Below are 14,594 nucleotides of genomic sequence, written 5' to 3'. Positions count from 1 at the left end.
CGGAACTGGGGGGGCTCTGCCGCGCCCTTCCGGGTGCCGCTGCCGCTGGCCTGAGCTCTGGCTGCGCTCCACGGGCCTCCCGGCTGCCCACGCCGAGGGCGCACCCGGCCGCCGACCCTCCCCAACGCCAGCCTCTCCAGCGCCGCCACGCGGCCGGGGGCCACGCGGGCGCCCTCCCAAGAGCGGGCCTAGCAGGATGGGGGGCACCGGATCTGTAAGAGGAGCCCGCAGTCAGGGCAGGCCGGCCAGGGAAGCACATAAGAAGCCGGCTGTGGTCGAGGTCGCGCACAGGCCTCTGCCCGGGGCGACCCGCCGTCTGTCCGCAGACACGGGCAGGGACTCGGAGAATAAACAAGAACTGAAGCCGCGGAGGCAGGAGCTCCCTGCTCAGGAGGTGGAAGTAAAACACTCGGGGTCATGACCGATGCCGGGAACCCTAGGCCTCGACAGAGGTTAGTCCAAGAGGATGGCATGGAGGCCTCACTCGGGACCAGAGGCACCGCCAGCAGCCACGGTCAAGCGGAGGTGTCCCCGGGCCTCAAGGCTGACCCCCCGGGAGGAGAGTCGCCAGCTGACAGGAAGCCGTGAGGGCTTCGAGGACGGTGCCCCAGAGCGGCCCAAACGTGTCTGCCGCTTCCTGCTGGGCCGCCGGCTCGCGCACGCCTCTGCTCGGGGGGGCGGTTCCTTCGCCGCCCTTTGCAGTCCCGCCTCATTCCCTTCGTCTGCGCCCCCCCCCCCCGCCCCATCTCCGCGTCTGTCCTGGCACCCGCACCGGCCGTGCCCCACGGGGCCTCGGCCCGCTTCCCGCCTGGGGGGCCCGGGTTGCCCTCGCTCCTCGCGTCTGGCGGCCAGGCTGTGGGGTGCCCCCGGCCACTTCTTGAGCTCCTCCCTCCAGCCCTGCAAAGAGTCTGGAAAAGCCAAGAGCAACCAGACGTCCTTAAGAACAGGGAGTCCCCGGGAGCCCTAGAGGAAAAATGCGCTGTGTGCACCGGCCGCGTGGGGCAGAGCTCCCCAGGGCAGCGGCGGCGCCCCCGGGCTTGTGTCCCCCAGCAGGTGACAGGGGCCAGCCCAAGGCCCCGGGAACCTCTGTCAGGAGCTAGGATGTGCCCCTCCCGCCCCGAAGGCGCTGCAGTGCAGCTTGTGTGCTCAGGGAAATCTTACGTCACGGCCCCCAGACGGTTTGCGCGCCGGGGCCGACTCTGAGGCGGAGGATCAGCTGAACGGCGTCCCTCACAGTCCCCCCTCGAGCCTCGGGCACCTCAGGGCCTCCCTCTGTACTCGTTTCAGGCGAACCTGGTGGCGGCTTTCGAGCAGAGCCTGGTGAACATGACGTCCCGCCTGCGGCACCTGGCGGAGACCGCGGAGGAGAAGGTGAGCGGGTGGGGGCGGGGACAGGCCGGCCGCAGCCACCCGCCCCCCAGGCCCCGGCGCCTGCCCTCCCTCCCCGTCACCCTGGGACTCAGCGCAGAAGAAAGCCACCCCGAAGCCCCGCCCTCCGTACCATGTCCCTGTCCGGCAGGGAACGGGGGCCCAGCCCACCGCCTGGCGCATAGTAGGTGCTCCAGTCCCCACCGGTGACGCTGTCCCATTTCTGCCCCAGGACACCGAGTTGCTGGATTTGCGGGAAACCATAGACTTCCTGAAGAAGAAGAACTCTGAGGCCCAGGCGGTTATTCAGGGAGCGCTTAATGCCTCGGAATCCTCACCCAAAGGTAGGGGTGCAGGCCCTGCCCGCACCCGCATGTGCCAGGCCCAGCTGCAGCTTCCTGGCAGCGACCCTGCCACCTGGGGGGGGGAGGGGACTTGTAGCCCCCACTGGTCCGCCCCTGCACCTCAGGCCAGAGCGCGAGGGCTGCCCAAGGTCGCCATGAAAACGGCATTAGATTCTCACTAAACTAAGGGGAGTTTTACCAGGCAAGCCAGTAACGATTTCCCTTGGTATTTATCCAGAGGGGCTGGAGTTTTGAACCCGCCACCTTGCAGTTACGGGACAACCTCCAACTGACTGAGCCACGCTGGCCAGGGCTCACTTACGATTTTTAATACTTATTTTACATTTTCCTTCTGTAAAATGGAGAGGGCACCTAACTTTGTTGTATTACGTCAGAGAACGTACGTTAACACTCACCACAGCGTCAGCGTGTTTTAGGTGCTCGATCGCGTCCTGCTCACGCGCGCAGGCAGGGCCCCCGCATTCCCCGGCTGCGGCCCCGCTAAGGCCCCCTTCCCCAGCCTCCCAGCCATCGCTCCCGCCCGGCCCTCCCCGCGTCCCTCGCTCCCGTTCTCCAAGGACACTGTCCGGGAAGCGAACAGGCAGCCCACGGTGGGAGAGACTGTCTGCCAGCCCTACGTCCGATGAGGGCGTAGCGTCCAGAATGTATTAAAAACGCAACGATAAAAAAAACATAACCAGAACTGTGAAACTAGGCCAAGGGTTTGAAGGGCCATTTCCCCTGCAAGACGTCCGAGTGGCCGGTAAGCCCCGGAAAAGGTGCTCAGGGTCCTTAGCGCCCCCAGGAAATTCGAAGCAGAGCCCCCGCGAGGTGCCGCTCGTTCCCACCAGGACGGCCACAGCCGAGGGGGCGGCGACCGTGCTGACGGGCGGGGGGCACCCGGGACCCCACTCATCCGGAGGTGGCCGCGCGGCCCCCGGTAGTTTGGGCCGACGCGCTTCTCCCTGGGCACCGGGAGCTTCTCGCGAACCGCGGTCGTTTCTCCCCCGTGTTTTGCCTTTAATGCGTGTTTACATTGAGGCGTGATTGACGCGGAACACGTGTTTGTTGAAAGAAAGAACGACCCCCACGTGAGCGGTGGGGGCCGAGGGGCCGTGGGCTCCTCCTGCCCCGCCTTCGGCGGCGGGGCTTGCCCACGGCCCCCGTCTGTAAGCCCGTCTCCCCCTTTCCTCGGCCCCCAGAGCTCCGGATCAAGAGGCAGAACTCCTCCGACAGCATCTCAAGCCTGAACAGCATCACCAGCCACTCCAGCGTCGGCAGCAGCAAGGACGCGGACGCCAAGAAGAAGAAGAAGAAGAGCTGGGTGGGTGGGGGCTGGGGTCGCATGTGGGCGGGCGGGCCGCCTCCCCGCAGCGCAGGGAGCGTGTCCTTCCAGAAGGTTCCGTGCTGTAGCCGCTCCACCCTGAGCCCCAAGCCCCTGTCTGCTCAGAGCAAGGCCCGCCACCACGCGGTCCTCCCGTGCCGGCCCCCGGCCGCGCCTCCAGCCACCCGGCTGCGCCCCCAGGGCTCTCCACACAGGTTAGGTCGAGCGCCTCTGGCAGCAGGCGGGATGCGCTGTGGGCCCCGGCCCTGCCGCCGCCCCAACACCGCGCGAAGAAGAGTTGTGAGCAAGGCCGTTCGCCCTCGCCGCTCCGGGGGGTCACTTCCTCCGCGTTCTGGAGAGGCGTTTGCGGAGCTGGGTTTATTGTTCCCGGGCGACCCTCAACTGCCCTCACTGGCCGCCCAGCCTCCGCGGCCAGCGGTGGGGAGGGGCCCTGGGGCAGGCCTCGGCCTCCGCCCTCTGCCCCGGGCGCAGGGCGGCCGCAGACTCTGTGCAGAGCAGGCAGGTGCCCGCTGTGTGAAACGAGTGATTAAGTGTCGCTTCTTTTTTTTTCCCCCCCTTCAAAATGCTGACTTCAAATCCCCATTTTTTCCCAGGTCTATGAGGTAAGAGACGCGGCTCCCCTCCCCTGTCTTCTCTTCCCCTTGCCATGCCCCCCATTCCACAGCAGCTCCCCGCAAAGGCAGGCGGCCGCTGACAGCGCTCGCCTGACGGCCGCCGGAGCGCCTGGCTCCCTGCGCTGCCCGGCCCGCCGGCTGCCCCGCCCACGCAGGAGCAGCGCCCGGCCTGCGCGCAGCCACGGCCGCTCTGCCCCTCCCGGCCCCCGTCTGTGATTCCTGTCCGGAGAGCGAGCTGTCCTGTTTTGTCCCATCAAACCCTAGGAGCCCCAAAATGCAAGAAAGGAGCTCTCTTGACCCTGCTTTTCCAGGGGGCCAGTGGGAGTCTGGATGCATGTGAGCCCAGCTTAGCTGAGGGCCAGGGCCCCCGAGTCGCCCTGAAGCCCGCAGCCCCTCGGCACCCACGGGGTCTCCGAGGAGAGTTCAGGGAGGAGGGCGTGGCCCCCGACAGGCAGCGAGTGGACCCGGAATTTCCGTTACAAGCCAGACGCCCGAGGTCCACGCTTCCCCCCACCCCCGACGCCGGGCTGGGTATTGTGGGGGATGCAGAAGTGGAGTCTCTGTCTCGGCCCTCAGGGGCCTGGGGATTTGCTGGGGAGACAAGGAAAGCAACCCGGTCATTGATAACAGCCCAGCCACAGCAGCAAGGACTGGGGAAGTGCGGACGGGCTCGTCCCAGAAGGGAGGGGTGCCCCCCGGGGATAAGAGCCGGACCCCCAGGGGGCTTGGTGTCCCCCGGGGCTGCCCGACCACAGGGAGCCCGCCCGGCGGAGCCTGGCCGCAATGGGGAGCGCGGTGACTGTTTAAACTCGGCCATTTGGGTCAGCGGCCCTCGAGGTGCTCCACCCCAGCTACCGGGACACGCTGCAGACAGCGGTGCCGTCAGCAGCCCGAGCCCCTTCGTGTTCCGCGGTGCACGTCCCCCTGGGGGGACTTTTGAGGCGCCCCCAGAAAAGCGCTGGCTCATCGGGCTCGACCCACGGTTTCCCGGCACAGGACCCTTCCCACGTCCCAGCAGAACCACACGGGAGCGTGCTTCCCGTGGAGGGTCCCTGTGACCCAAGAGGGCTCCCGCTCCGCACACACACGTCACTGGACATTCCTGCCCGCGCACGCATGTGCACTCACGCACACGCACACGCACAGCTTTCTGCGCGGCGGTGTGGAGAGAGGACATCCTCAGGTTGGGAGTTCAGGAGCCTGCGCGTGTGCCCAGGCCCCTCGGTCCTGCCCTGCTGAGCGAGCCGGCTCCCTGGCCTTGCAGCCTCGGCTGGGGCCCTCGACCGAGACCCGAGCTTTGCGGCACGTCCGGGCCTCGGTGCTCGCGGCCCGCAGGCCCCTGCCCCTCCCTCCCGCCACCGGCACACTGACCCCTCACTGGCGCCCGTCGCGGCCACGTGGGTGGACCTCCTCGTCCAACCCGGTCGGGGCCTGGCGCTCACCCCTGGGGAGCCCCCTCAGACCTCCCCTCTTTGCCCTCCTCGTCGCCCCAAAGGTCTGGTTCGCTCCGGTCCCCCGTAGCCTCTCTTCACCGCCCACTGCCGCCCCTCCATCCGTGTCCCTGTGTGGTGTGCATGCGGTGTGGGTGCATGTGCGTGGGTGTGGGGCAAGACCCTGTGTACGCCTCCGGCTCACACCCTACCCCCAAGCGCGTCACCGCCTGAGAGCAGACAGGCTGGCGTCACACCACGGCACCCCCAGTGCTCCCAGGAGACGTGGGGAGACACCCCTCGTTCTTGGGCCCTCGCGTGGCAGGGGCAGGAGGCACTGCACAGGGGTGTCCTCGCCTTTCCGGGGCGTGCTGAGCGCAGGGGCACCCAAGGGCACCCCTTTCGGTCGATGTCCACAGCGTCATCTTGTCAGTCTCCGGTGGACAGGGGCATAGATTCTGATCGATGCGCCCAGTCAAAGCTGGACCCCGTGCCCAGGGGGCTGAGCCCCCGGCGGAACCGCCTCTGGCCGTGAAGTGTGGCCTCTGGGGGCTTCTCGGTGGCTCTCAGCTCCCCCAGGGGAGAGAGAAGCCCCTAGGTGTTCCCGTGGCCTGCGGCAGCGGCAGACCGGAGCCTTCCCCGGAGCTCAGCCCCAGGCTCTAGGCAGCGTTGCTTCCGTCCTGTGAGCAAGCGAAGCCCTGGACAGGGAGCGGCCGCGGAGGCCCTGCCTGGGCACCACTCCGCCGCAGAGGCCCCGGCGCCCGCCCGTCTGCGCCTGGAGCCCTGACGCCGCTCCGCCTGGGTCTGCTTTCTTCCAGCTCCGAAGCTCCTTCAACAAAGCCTTCAGCATAAAAAAGGGACCCAAGTCGGCGTCCTCGTACTCGGACATCGAGGAGATCGCCACCCCCGACTCCTCGGCCCCGTCGTCCCCCAAGCTGCAGCACGGCGGGTCCGCGGAGACCGCCTCGCCCGCTGGCAAGCCCTCCCACTCGCCCTCCGTGGGCATCGACGCCCCCGAGTAAGTGCCCGGCGCCCGCCTGGGCCCCGGCCACCACCTGTGCCCCTGAGACCAGCGCGGCGTCCCTGCCCCGGCTGCGCGCCCGGGGCAGGTCGGCCCCCAACGCCCAGCCTGGCTCGCCAGCCGCGGGCCCTTCTGCGCGGGGCCGGCCTGACGCCCACGTCCCCGCAGGGCCCCCGCGCCCCCGGCCCCCCACACGCGGCTGTTCCCCACCAGCGAGGAGGAGGGGCCGGAGAAGAAGGAGGTGTCGGAGCTGCGGTCGGAGCTGTGGGAGAAGGAGATGAAGCTGACGGACATCCGCCTGGAGGCGCTGAACTCCGCCCACCAGCTGGACCAGCTCCGGGAGACGATGCACAACATGCAGGTCGGCGGGGCGGCCCGCGGCGGGAGGCCGGGCGGCGCGGGCTGGCCCCGTGCCTACCGTGCCTCTTCCGGCCACAGCTGGAGGTGGACCTGCTCAAGGCGGAGAACGACCGGCTGAAGGTCGCCCCCGGCCCCCCGTCGGGCTCTGCTCCAGGGCAGGTCCCTGGGCCGTCGGCGCTGGCCTCCCCTCGCCGCTCGCTGGGCCTGGCGCTCACCCACTCCTTCAGCCCGAGCCTCACAGACACAGGTGCGTTTGGGAGGAGAGCCTGTCCGGGGGGCGGGGAGAGCAAGGCAGGGTCCCGCCCGCAGCTGCACACGCCGCGCACTCTGGTGGCGTCGGCGACGAGGCCCCACCAGGCAGACACCGCAAGACACGGAGTTGGCTCAGGCCTCTCTCGCTGCCCGCAGACCCGTCACCCATGGATGGCATCAGCAGCGGCCCCAAGGAGGAGGCCACCCTCCGGGTGGTGGTGAGGATGCCGCCGCAGCACATCATCCGCGGGGTGAGGCTCCAGGGGCGGCGGCGCGCGCGCCTCCGAGAAGGCCCGGGCTCGCGGTGGTGGCGCGGGGTCCCCTCCCCTGGGCGGTGCCGCCCGGGGCCTCACGCGCTCTGTGCCGGCCTCGCAGGACTTGAAGCAGCAGGAGTTCTTCCTGGGGTGCAGCAAGGTCAGCGGGAAGCTCGACTGGAAGATGCTGGACGAAGCTGTGTTTCAGGTGTTTAAGGTAAAGTGACACGCGTGCTCGTGGGTCCCTGGTGGAGGGAGGCCGCGTGGGAGAGCCGCACACACATACCCGCCCCTGCCCGCCGGCCTCGGGTCCCTCCAAGGTCCCCTTTCCTCGCGCCTGTGCGTCTGGGTGTGTCTCCTCGCCGCCCTTACAGGCCTCGCGGTCCCCCTCCCGCCAGGACTATATTTCCAAGATGGACCCAGCCTCGACCCTGGGGCTCAGCACTGAGTCCATCCACGGCTACAGCATCAGCCACGTGAAACGGGTGTTGGACGCGGAGCCCCCAGAGATGCCCCCGTGCCGCCGCGGCGTCACGAACGTATCCGTCTCCCTCAAAGGTCGGTGCTGCCACTGCGGCAGGGGGTCGGGGGAGGGCAGGGGGGACGTCAGGTGCCCACCGCCTGTCCATCCAGCTACGATTCCTGAGAAGCCACAGTGCAGTCGGCCCTCCGGGCCCCGGTTCCGTTCGCTTCCCCAGCCTCGGGGGGCCACCACACCCGGATGGAGAACATTTTTTAAAATGCTACGTTGTTGCTGATGTGTCCTTTGTAGTTAGGCCTGTGACTGTAACAGACTTCTCCTGGTCCTTCTTCCTTGAACGATACGGTGTAACATTGAACGATACGGTGTAACATTCACGTGGGGTTTACATGGTGTCAGGTGTCCGGAGATGACTTGAAGGACCCAGGAGGGTGTGCGTGGGTTCCCTGCAAATACTACCCATTTATGCAGGGACTTGAGCATCCTGGGATGTGGGTGTCCTTGAGGGCGGTGGTGTAGGAGGGTCCGGGAACCCATCCCCGCCGGTGCCAGACACCAAGGGACGGCTCACGGGACACATAAAAAGATAGGGCCCAGCCCTGGCTTTTGCTGCCAGGGACGTTTTTGTTAGCAGGAAATCTCTGCCACGTCAGCCACGTGCCTGAAGCTTGCGGCAGGTCGCTAAAAATACGGTCCACGTGGTCAGCCCCCAGGGCGAGGGGCTTCCCCTGGGGCCCTGGCTCTGGGCACGTGGCCCTGAGCTTTTCGGGGGCTCCCAGGCAGAGAAGGGGGGGCCGGGGCCCGGGGCCGCCCTCACGCTCTCCGGGGCTGCGCTCAGGTCTGAAGGAGAAGTGCGTGGACAGCCTGGTGTTCGAGACGCTGATCCCCAAGCCCATGATGCAGCATTACATCAGCCTCCTGCTCAAGCACCGGCGCCTGGTCCTCTCGGGCCCCAGCGGCACGGGCAAGACCTACCTGACCAACCGGCTGGCCGAGTACCTGGTGGAGCGCTCTGGCCGCGAGGTCACCGAGGGCATCGTCAGCACCTTCAACATGCACCAGCAGTCCTGCAAGGTGGCCCCTCCGGAGCCCCGCTGGCCTTGCTCCCGGCCTCAGCCTCCCCTAGACCCGGCCCAGGCCCCATGCCCTCCTGCCTCTCGCGGCCTTGCCTCAGTCTCCCTCCTGTGCCCCTCCCTGTCGCGTCCGCTTTTCCAGTCCTTTCTTTGTCCCCTTGCCTGTTAGGCTCCTTGAATTGACCGCTGTCTAAGCCCCCTTCCACTCATGCCCCTCCTCTTCCTCCCCCGCCCCCCGACCCCCACCCCTGCCTGTGTCTCCCGAGGCCCTCGCTGGCCTGGGGCTTCCCCCGGGGAAACTGAGAGGGAAGCATTTCATGGCGCGCGGTCCCCTGCTGAGCCCTGAGGGCACTTGCTCAGCTCTCGGGTCTCCGATGGGGTTGGGGAGATCGCGGCCCCAACCAGTGGGAATCCGCTTTAGTGTCTGCCGCGTTGGGGCGTTTGGGGCCCCTCTTAGGGGCTGGCCCCGGAGAGCTGGGACCCCTGCCCATCCGTCTGTGGCATCGGCTCCCACCGCCGGGTGCGCCAGCGGGAGGCAGAGGCCCCCAGGAGACGCGGGGCCGGCGGGGCCGCTGCTCCCGAGCGCCAACCTCTCGTTCCATCGCGGCAGGACTTGCAGCTGTACCTCTCCAACCTGGCCAACCAGCTCGACCGGGACACGGGGGTCGGGGACGTCCCCCTGGTGATCCTGCTGGACGACCTGAGTGAGGCCGGCTCCATCAGTGAGCTGGTCAACGGGGCCCTCACCTGCAAGTACCACAAGTGGTGAGCCGGGGGCGGGGCGGGGCCGGGCCGGCGCGGCGGGAGGCTGGGGAGCCCGGCAGGCAGCCTGCATTCACGGGGGCGTCACTCAGCCCTGTTGCTCTCTGCTCCACAGTCCCTACATCATAGGGACCACGAATCAGCCTGTGAAGATGACACCCAACCACGGTTTGCATCTGAGCTTCAGGTGAGCCCGTCTGTCCCTGCCCCCGAGTCTCTGAACCAGCCACGTCCCAGGACGTGGGCAGCCGCAGGACCGAGAGCCGGGTGGAACGTGGGCTGGGCGGAGGGGATAGGTGTATCTGCCATGTCGGTCGCCGGGAGGCGATGGGCCCCCGGGCGAGCAGAGGAGAAGGCGGCAGGGCCCGAGAGGCGCCACGTCGGGCCCTCGGCCCGCTCACCCCCCAGCCGGTTGTCGGAAGAGGGTTCCTGTCCGCCCGCCCGGGGTTCAGCTGACCCCGCAGGGGCTTGAGAAGAACCCGAGTGGGCGTTGGTGGGAGGAGGAACGGACCGGCAGGGGCTGAACCCGGACGGCGCCCCGTGGCCGCCCTGACCCCATCCACCCCGGCGGCAGGATGCTGACCTTCTCCAACAACGTGGAGCCGGCCAACGGCTTCCTGGTTCGCTACCTGAGGAGGAAGCTGCTGGAGTCAGACAGCGACGTCAACGCCAACAAGGAGGAGCTGCTGCGGGTGCTGGACTGGGTGCCCAAGCTGTGGTACCACCTGCACACCTTCCTGGAGAAGCACAGCACCTCGGACTTCCTCATCGGTAGGGCAGCAGGCCGCCCGCCCCGCGGGAGCCCCCTCCTCCTCCTCCGGGGGCCTCGGCCTCGGGAGTGAACAGCCGTGGCTTCGGACATAGAGCCTCTGGGTCACTTAACAAGCTTCCCGGCCCAGTTAGCACCGTGACGTCAGCCTTCTGAACGCTCAGCCCCCGCGCCCCGTGTGTTCCACACCACGAATGGAAACAGGAGGGAGGGTGCCCGGCGGCTCCGCGCCCCCCGCGCCCAGCCCCACCCTGGGAGGCCTTGCTCAGCCTCACAGCGCCGAGTCCCCTTCGTCCCTGCAAACCCGCGCCCCCCGCTGGGTGTTAGGGCCCCAGGGCCCCAGCCACCTTCACGGCCTCCCGCTTCCCCGCAGGCCCTTGCTTCTTCCTGTCCTGCCCCATCGGCATCGAGGACTTCCGGACCTGGTTCATAGACCTGTGGAACAACTCCATCATCCCCTACCTGCAGGAGGGGGCCAAGGACGGGGTCAAGGTGAGCTCCGCCCGCCCCCGGGCAGGCTGCCCTCTCCCGAAGCAGGAGGGCGTCCCCGCGTTAGACACAGGCTCCCCTCCTGACGGGCAGACTGGGGCGCGGGGCGGGCACACCACCTCAGCACGCGGCCCCACGGGCGCGGCCCAGGGCCACGCGTCCACTGCGCTCGGGCCGCCCCGGGGACCACGGCAAATGGAGAAAGAGGTGCGCTCAGGGTGGAAAGAAGAACCGATGGGAGTGGGGCTGCGGCCAGTGCTTCGCCATCGCGGCATCCCTGTGCAAACAAGGCGCTCAGCGCCCCCGGCCCCCGGCCCCGGGCTGTTCTGACAACAAGGACGGGTCTGGAGAGGCTTGTAAGGGTCACAGTGAGAACCTGGTACAGGAGGAAGATGGCGGGTTTTTTAAAACCGCTTCGGTTTTTGTCGCCTGTGAGTCGGGGCCGGGGACCACGGGAGCTCTCCCTGCGCTCAGGGGCGGTGATGCCGCGGCCGGACCCACCGGGCGCTGCCGCCCGTAAACGTCGTTTCCTTTTGCGACAGGTCTCTCCTGGTGACGCGGTCGGTTTCTGGAGACTTCGTCTCTCAGACTAATGCCAGGAGTCCTGGTTTCATTTAGTTTTGTGTCATTATTGCAAAATTAATGTAAAAGCACTTTCTACACAGATAACCTCTGTTTCCAGCAAAGTCACCAGATTTTAAAGTACTGAAGCGGAGGAGTGTCCCACTTGGGAAGGGAGGTTGCGGGGCCGTAAGAAGGGTACGTGGTGTTTTAACACAGGCAAATTGTCGTCCCAAGTGCTTTCAGCTCTTCTCACCCACTGACTTCCCTTGTTGGGAAACGCAGAGAAAATCCCATGGGATCAGAGCGTCGGCACGCATGTCCGAGAGGAGCGGCCCCCTTCGGGGCGCCCCTCCCCTAGCCCGCTCCCTCCCCCGCAGGTGCACGGGCAGAAGGCCGCGTGGGAGGACCCCGTGGAGTGGGTCCGGGACACACTGCCCTGGCCGTCAGCCCAGCAGGACCAGTCGAAGCTGTACCACCTGCCTCCGCCCCCCGTGGGTCCCCACAGCATCGCCTCGCCTCCCGAGGACAGGACGGTCAAAGACTGCACCCCGAGTTCTCTGGAGTCGGACCCCCTGGTGAGTGGGAGCCGTCCGAACGGGAGAGGGGGCCGTGGGTGAGGCCCTGCGAGGCCCCCACTGCCGGAGCCCTCGGAGCACAGGGCTCGTGCGGGTGACCTGGCCCGCGCGACGGGGAACGTGCGCTCGCCTTCCCTCGAGGCCAGGTCTCGGGGGTCCCCGGGGGGACACGCACCGAGCACAGCGAGCGGAGCAGCAGGCAGACCCTTCAGCACAGCCGGTCCTCCGCCAGCGCCCGGGGCCGGCGCCAGTCTGGGCAGCTCACGCACCCTGCAGAGACCACGCCCTGGCGCGTGACAGGGTGGTGCCGTGACCCGGGGGGACTGAACCGAGAGCCCAGAAAACGCCGCCAGGCACCTCCAAACGGAGCGGCGGACAGACGCTGCGAACGGGCATCGGGGGCGGGGGGTGCACGTGGCCGACGGGGACCGAGAGAGGTCCCCCGTCTCCGATAACCGGGGACGTGCGGATGGAAGCGGGGAGACGGCCTCGGCCCCCGCGGCAGCAGGCGTGTCCGCAAGGAAAGCCCTTTCAGAGGGTCAGAGCCTGTGACCCTCAAGTTCGACCTTCCCAGTAGGAAATTCTGTCCCCGTGGTCACAGGACGTTGTCATTTCAATTTTGACTTTGGGGAAAACAGGCGTAAAGACGCTTCTGAACTGGGAGTCGGGTCCGTAGGGTGGAGGGTGACGCAGCTCAGGATCCACCGGGCTTAGCTACACGAGGGTCACAGTCTAGAAGCAGCGACGGGACACAAGGGACAAAAGGGACGGGGCGGGAGGCCCTGCTGGGGTCAGGCGCGGCCTGAGTGCCGAGCTCTGGGGGCGGCCCAAGGCGACCCCAGTCCCACTCCCGGCGGGGCTCCCCACTCCTCGCTCACTTCCCCCTGCGCCTCGCGGCCCGAGCCTCCCGCCTGGGCTTCCGCCCCTGCTGAGTGTCAGCACCTGGCACACGGGGGCCTCGTTCCGTTTGTCACTCCGTGTCCCCGACACACCTCGGGGCACAGACACGCCTCGGGCACACGGACAGAGGGCGGGCGCCGTCCCGGCTGCTCCCCCGGGGACCACGTCTGCACGCTGGGCTCTGAGCCACGTGCACGGCGAGGCTCGGACCTACGCCTGGGAGTCTGACGACCCCCTTCCGCTGGCAGGACCTGGGTCCCACGCTCACGAGCCTCTCTGTCCCCGCAGATGGCCATGCTGCTGAAGCTTCAGGAGGCTGCCAATTACATCGAGTCTCCGGATCGGGAAACCATCCTGGACCCCAACCTCCAGGCGACGCTCTGAGGGCCCGGCGGCCCTGCCACCCCGACAGCCGGGCGCCGCAGCGGCAGCCCCGCCCCGCCCGCCCCGCCGGCTCTCCAGCCAGGCCGCCGCGGGAGGGCGAGGAGGCGCAGGAAGCCGGCGGGTCTCAGAGCTGCACCTTCGAGGACTCCCTCGTGGGGGCCCACGGGGTGGCGTCTGGGGACTTGTGTCCCCCGCACACATGAACTGGCCTCCTCCCCTGACTTTGGGGAAAAGATGACGCTGGGTCTTTTTCCTTGATTTCTGGTCTCAATGACAGACTGCTGGGCTTTCTGGGGAGGGCGCAGACGACAGCCAACGAGCCCGCAGCGGGTCCTCCCAGTTCCCAGGAGCGACTCTGAGAGACGGTCCCTGCGGGGCCCCGGGGGAGGCGGGCGCCCCCGAGACTTCCGCAGGCCCCTCCTGACCTGTTGCCACGGCCGACAGCGCCCCCCCGAGACCCGGTTGGAGCCCAGGAAAAGAAGCATGTGGTTTTAAAAATGTTCTGATCAACCTGTAAAAGCTTTCAAAAAACGGGAAAGATGAAGCTGGAGAGGGGAACCAGGTGCCAGGCAGAGAGAGCGTCGGCCACCCTGGGTGACAGGGGAGGGGACAAGACAACTGCCAACACGAGAAGCCGCCAAGCCACAGCAACAGCGTGACACCTTCAGAGGCAGACGGCCAGCTGCCTCACACCCACTAACTCCACGTGCATGGGAGTCAATAAACCCTGCCTTTTCTTTTCTTTTTTTTTTTTTTTTTTGTTTCTTTTTTTGTTTCTGTTTTTTTCTCCGGTTTGCCTATTTATTTTCCTTTTCTCGTTTTGGCTTATTTTTTCTTTTCATCCCCTGACACGGTCAAGAGATGCTGGGGCTGCTCTCTGGGGGCTGGTTCGGCCTTTCCAGGGGGGCTTCCTTTGCAGAGCCTGATGCCGTCTGATCGGTGCCTGCGAGGTACCTGCTGTGCATCCGTCCTTCGCGTCCTCGGGGGTCGCGTGGGACGCGAAGCTTTGGTGCCGCAGCAGTGGGAGGAGGGGCCTTGGACTTCCCTTTGGAGAAAGCACACGTTCCGCCAGGCGCTCCGCGCCAGCCTCCGGCGTGAGGGCGTGAGGGCGTGAGGTCCGTCGGGGTGGGAGGTGTGCCGAGCTCCGCCGTGGACGCGAGGAAAACCAGGCGCTCGGGCCGCTCCACGGCCCGGTGCCCTGGCTGGCCCTCTGCACTGCCCTGATGGCGGCCGCTTTGCCTGACTGCGTCCAGAGCCCAAGCTGGCCTTTCCTGTTCGCTTGTGACAAGTGGGAGAGACCCCAATCAGAACCCAAGGCCCGAAGACCTGCCTCCCACAGGGACCCGCCTTCTGCCGAAGCTGCTGGGAGGGGCGGCGGCCGGCATTCCTTTGCCCGCCGGGCACTGACTGAGCAGCCGGGACAGAGGACGAGCCTCGGGCCCTTGCATTCACCACCCAGGCCTGCAGGACCGTCTGAGCAATGCGGCCCGAGCCCTGGGACCCAGCCGGAGGGAAGCCTTCAATGGCGCGCGCAGCGCGCAGCGTGCGGCGGGCACGAGCGGGATTCGAGACGATGGGCCCGAGGGTGGCAGAGTCTCGCGCCCTCGAT

At 67.3% G+C, this 14,594-nt stretch overlaps 1 protein-coding gene across 1 annotated transcript in view; it reads left to right on the top strand.

Moving 5' to 3' along the window:
- Window positions 1-12,985, top strand: part of NAV1 (neuron navigator 1) — a 132,738-nt gene extending 119,753 nt beyond the window's left edge. Inside the window, exons 16-32 of the mRNA XM_054576510.1 lie at window positions 1,288-1,371; window positions 1,601-1,712; window positions 2,915-3,036; window positions 3,651-3,659; window positions 5,920-6,119; window positions 6,291-6,483; window positions 6,561-6,729; window positions 6,891-6,985; window positions 7,110-7,205; window positions 7,387-7,546; window positions 8,308-8,543; window positions 9,153-9,307; window positions 9,420-9,491; window positions 9,879-10,075; window positions 10,447-10,565; window positions 11,504-11,701; window positions 12,890-12,985. Coding sequence (XP_054432485.1) covers window positions 1,288-1,371; window positions 1,601-1,712; window positions 2,915-3,036; window positions 3,651-3,659; window positions 5,920-6,119; window positions 6,291-6,483; window positions 6,561-6,729; window positions 6,891-6,985; window positions 7,110-7,205; window positions 7,387-7,546; window positions 8,308-8,543; window positions 9,153-9,307; window positions 9,420-9,491; window positions 9,879-10,075; window positions 10,447-10,565; window positions 11,504-11,701; window positions 12,890-12,985 — 2,313 coding nt within the window. The remainder of the gene's footprint in view (window positions 1-1,287; window positions 1,372-1,600; window positions 1,713-2,914; window positions 3,037-3,650; window positions 3,660-5,919; window positions 6,120-6,290; window positions 6,484-6,560; window positions 6,730-6,890; window positions 6,986-7,109; window positions 7,206-7,386; window positions 7,547-8,307; window positions 8,544-9,152; window positions 9,308-9,419; window positions 9,492-9,878; window positions 10,076-10,446; window positions 10,566-11,503; window positions 11,702-12,889) is intronic.
- Window positions 12,986-14,594: the final 1,609 nt, after the last annotated feature.

This window comes from Pteronotus mesoamericanus, unplaced genomic scaffold, assembly GCF_021234165.1.
Source record: "Pteronotus mesoamericanus isolate MK-2021 breed Mesoamerican mustached bat unplaced genomic scaffold, CSHL_Meso_final contig_347, whole genome shotgun sequence".
Lineage (NCBI taxonomy): Eukaryota > Metazoa > Chordata > Mammalia > Chiroptera > Mormoopidae > Pteronotus > Pteronotus mesoamericanus.
This window is presented reverse-complemented; position numbering and strand designations above follow the sequence as displayed.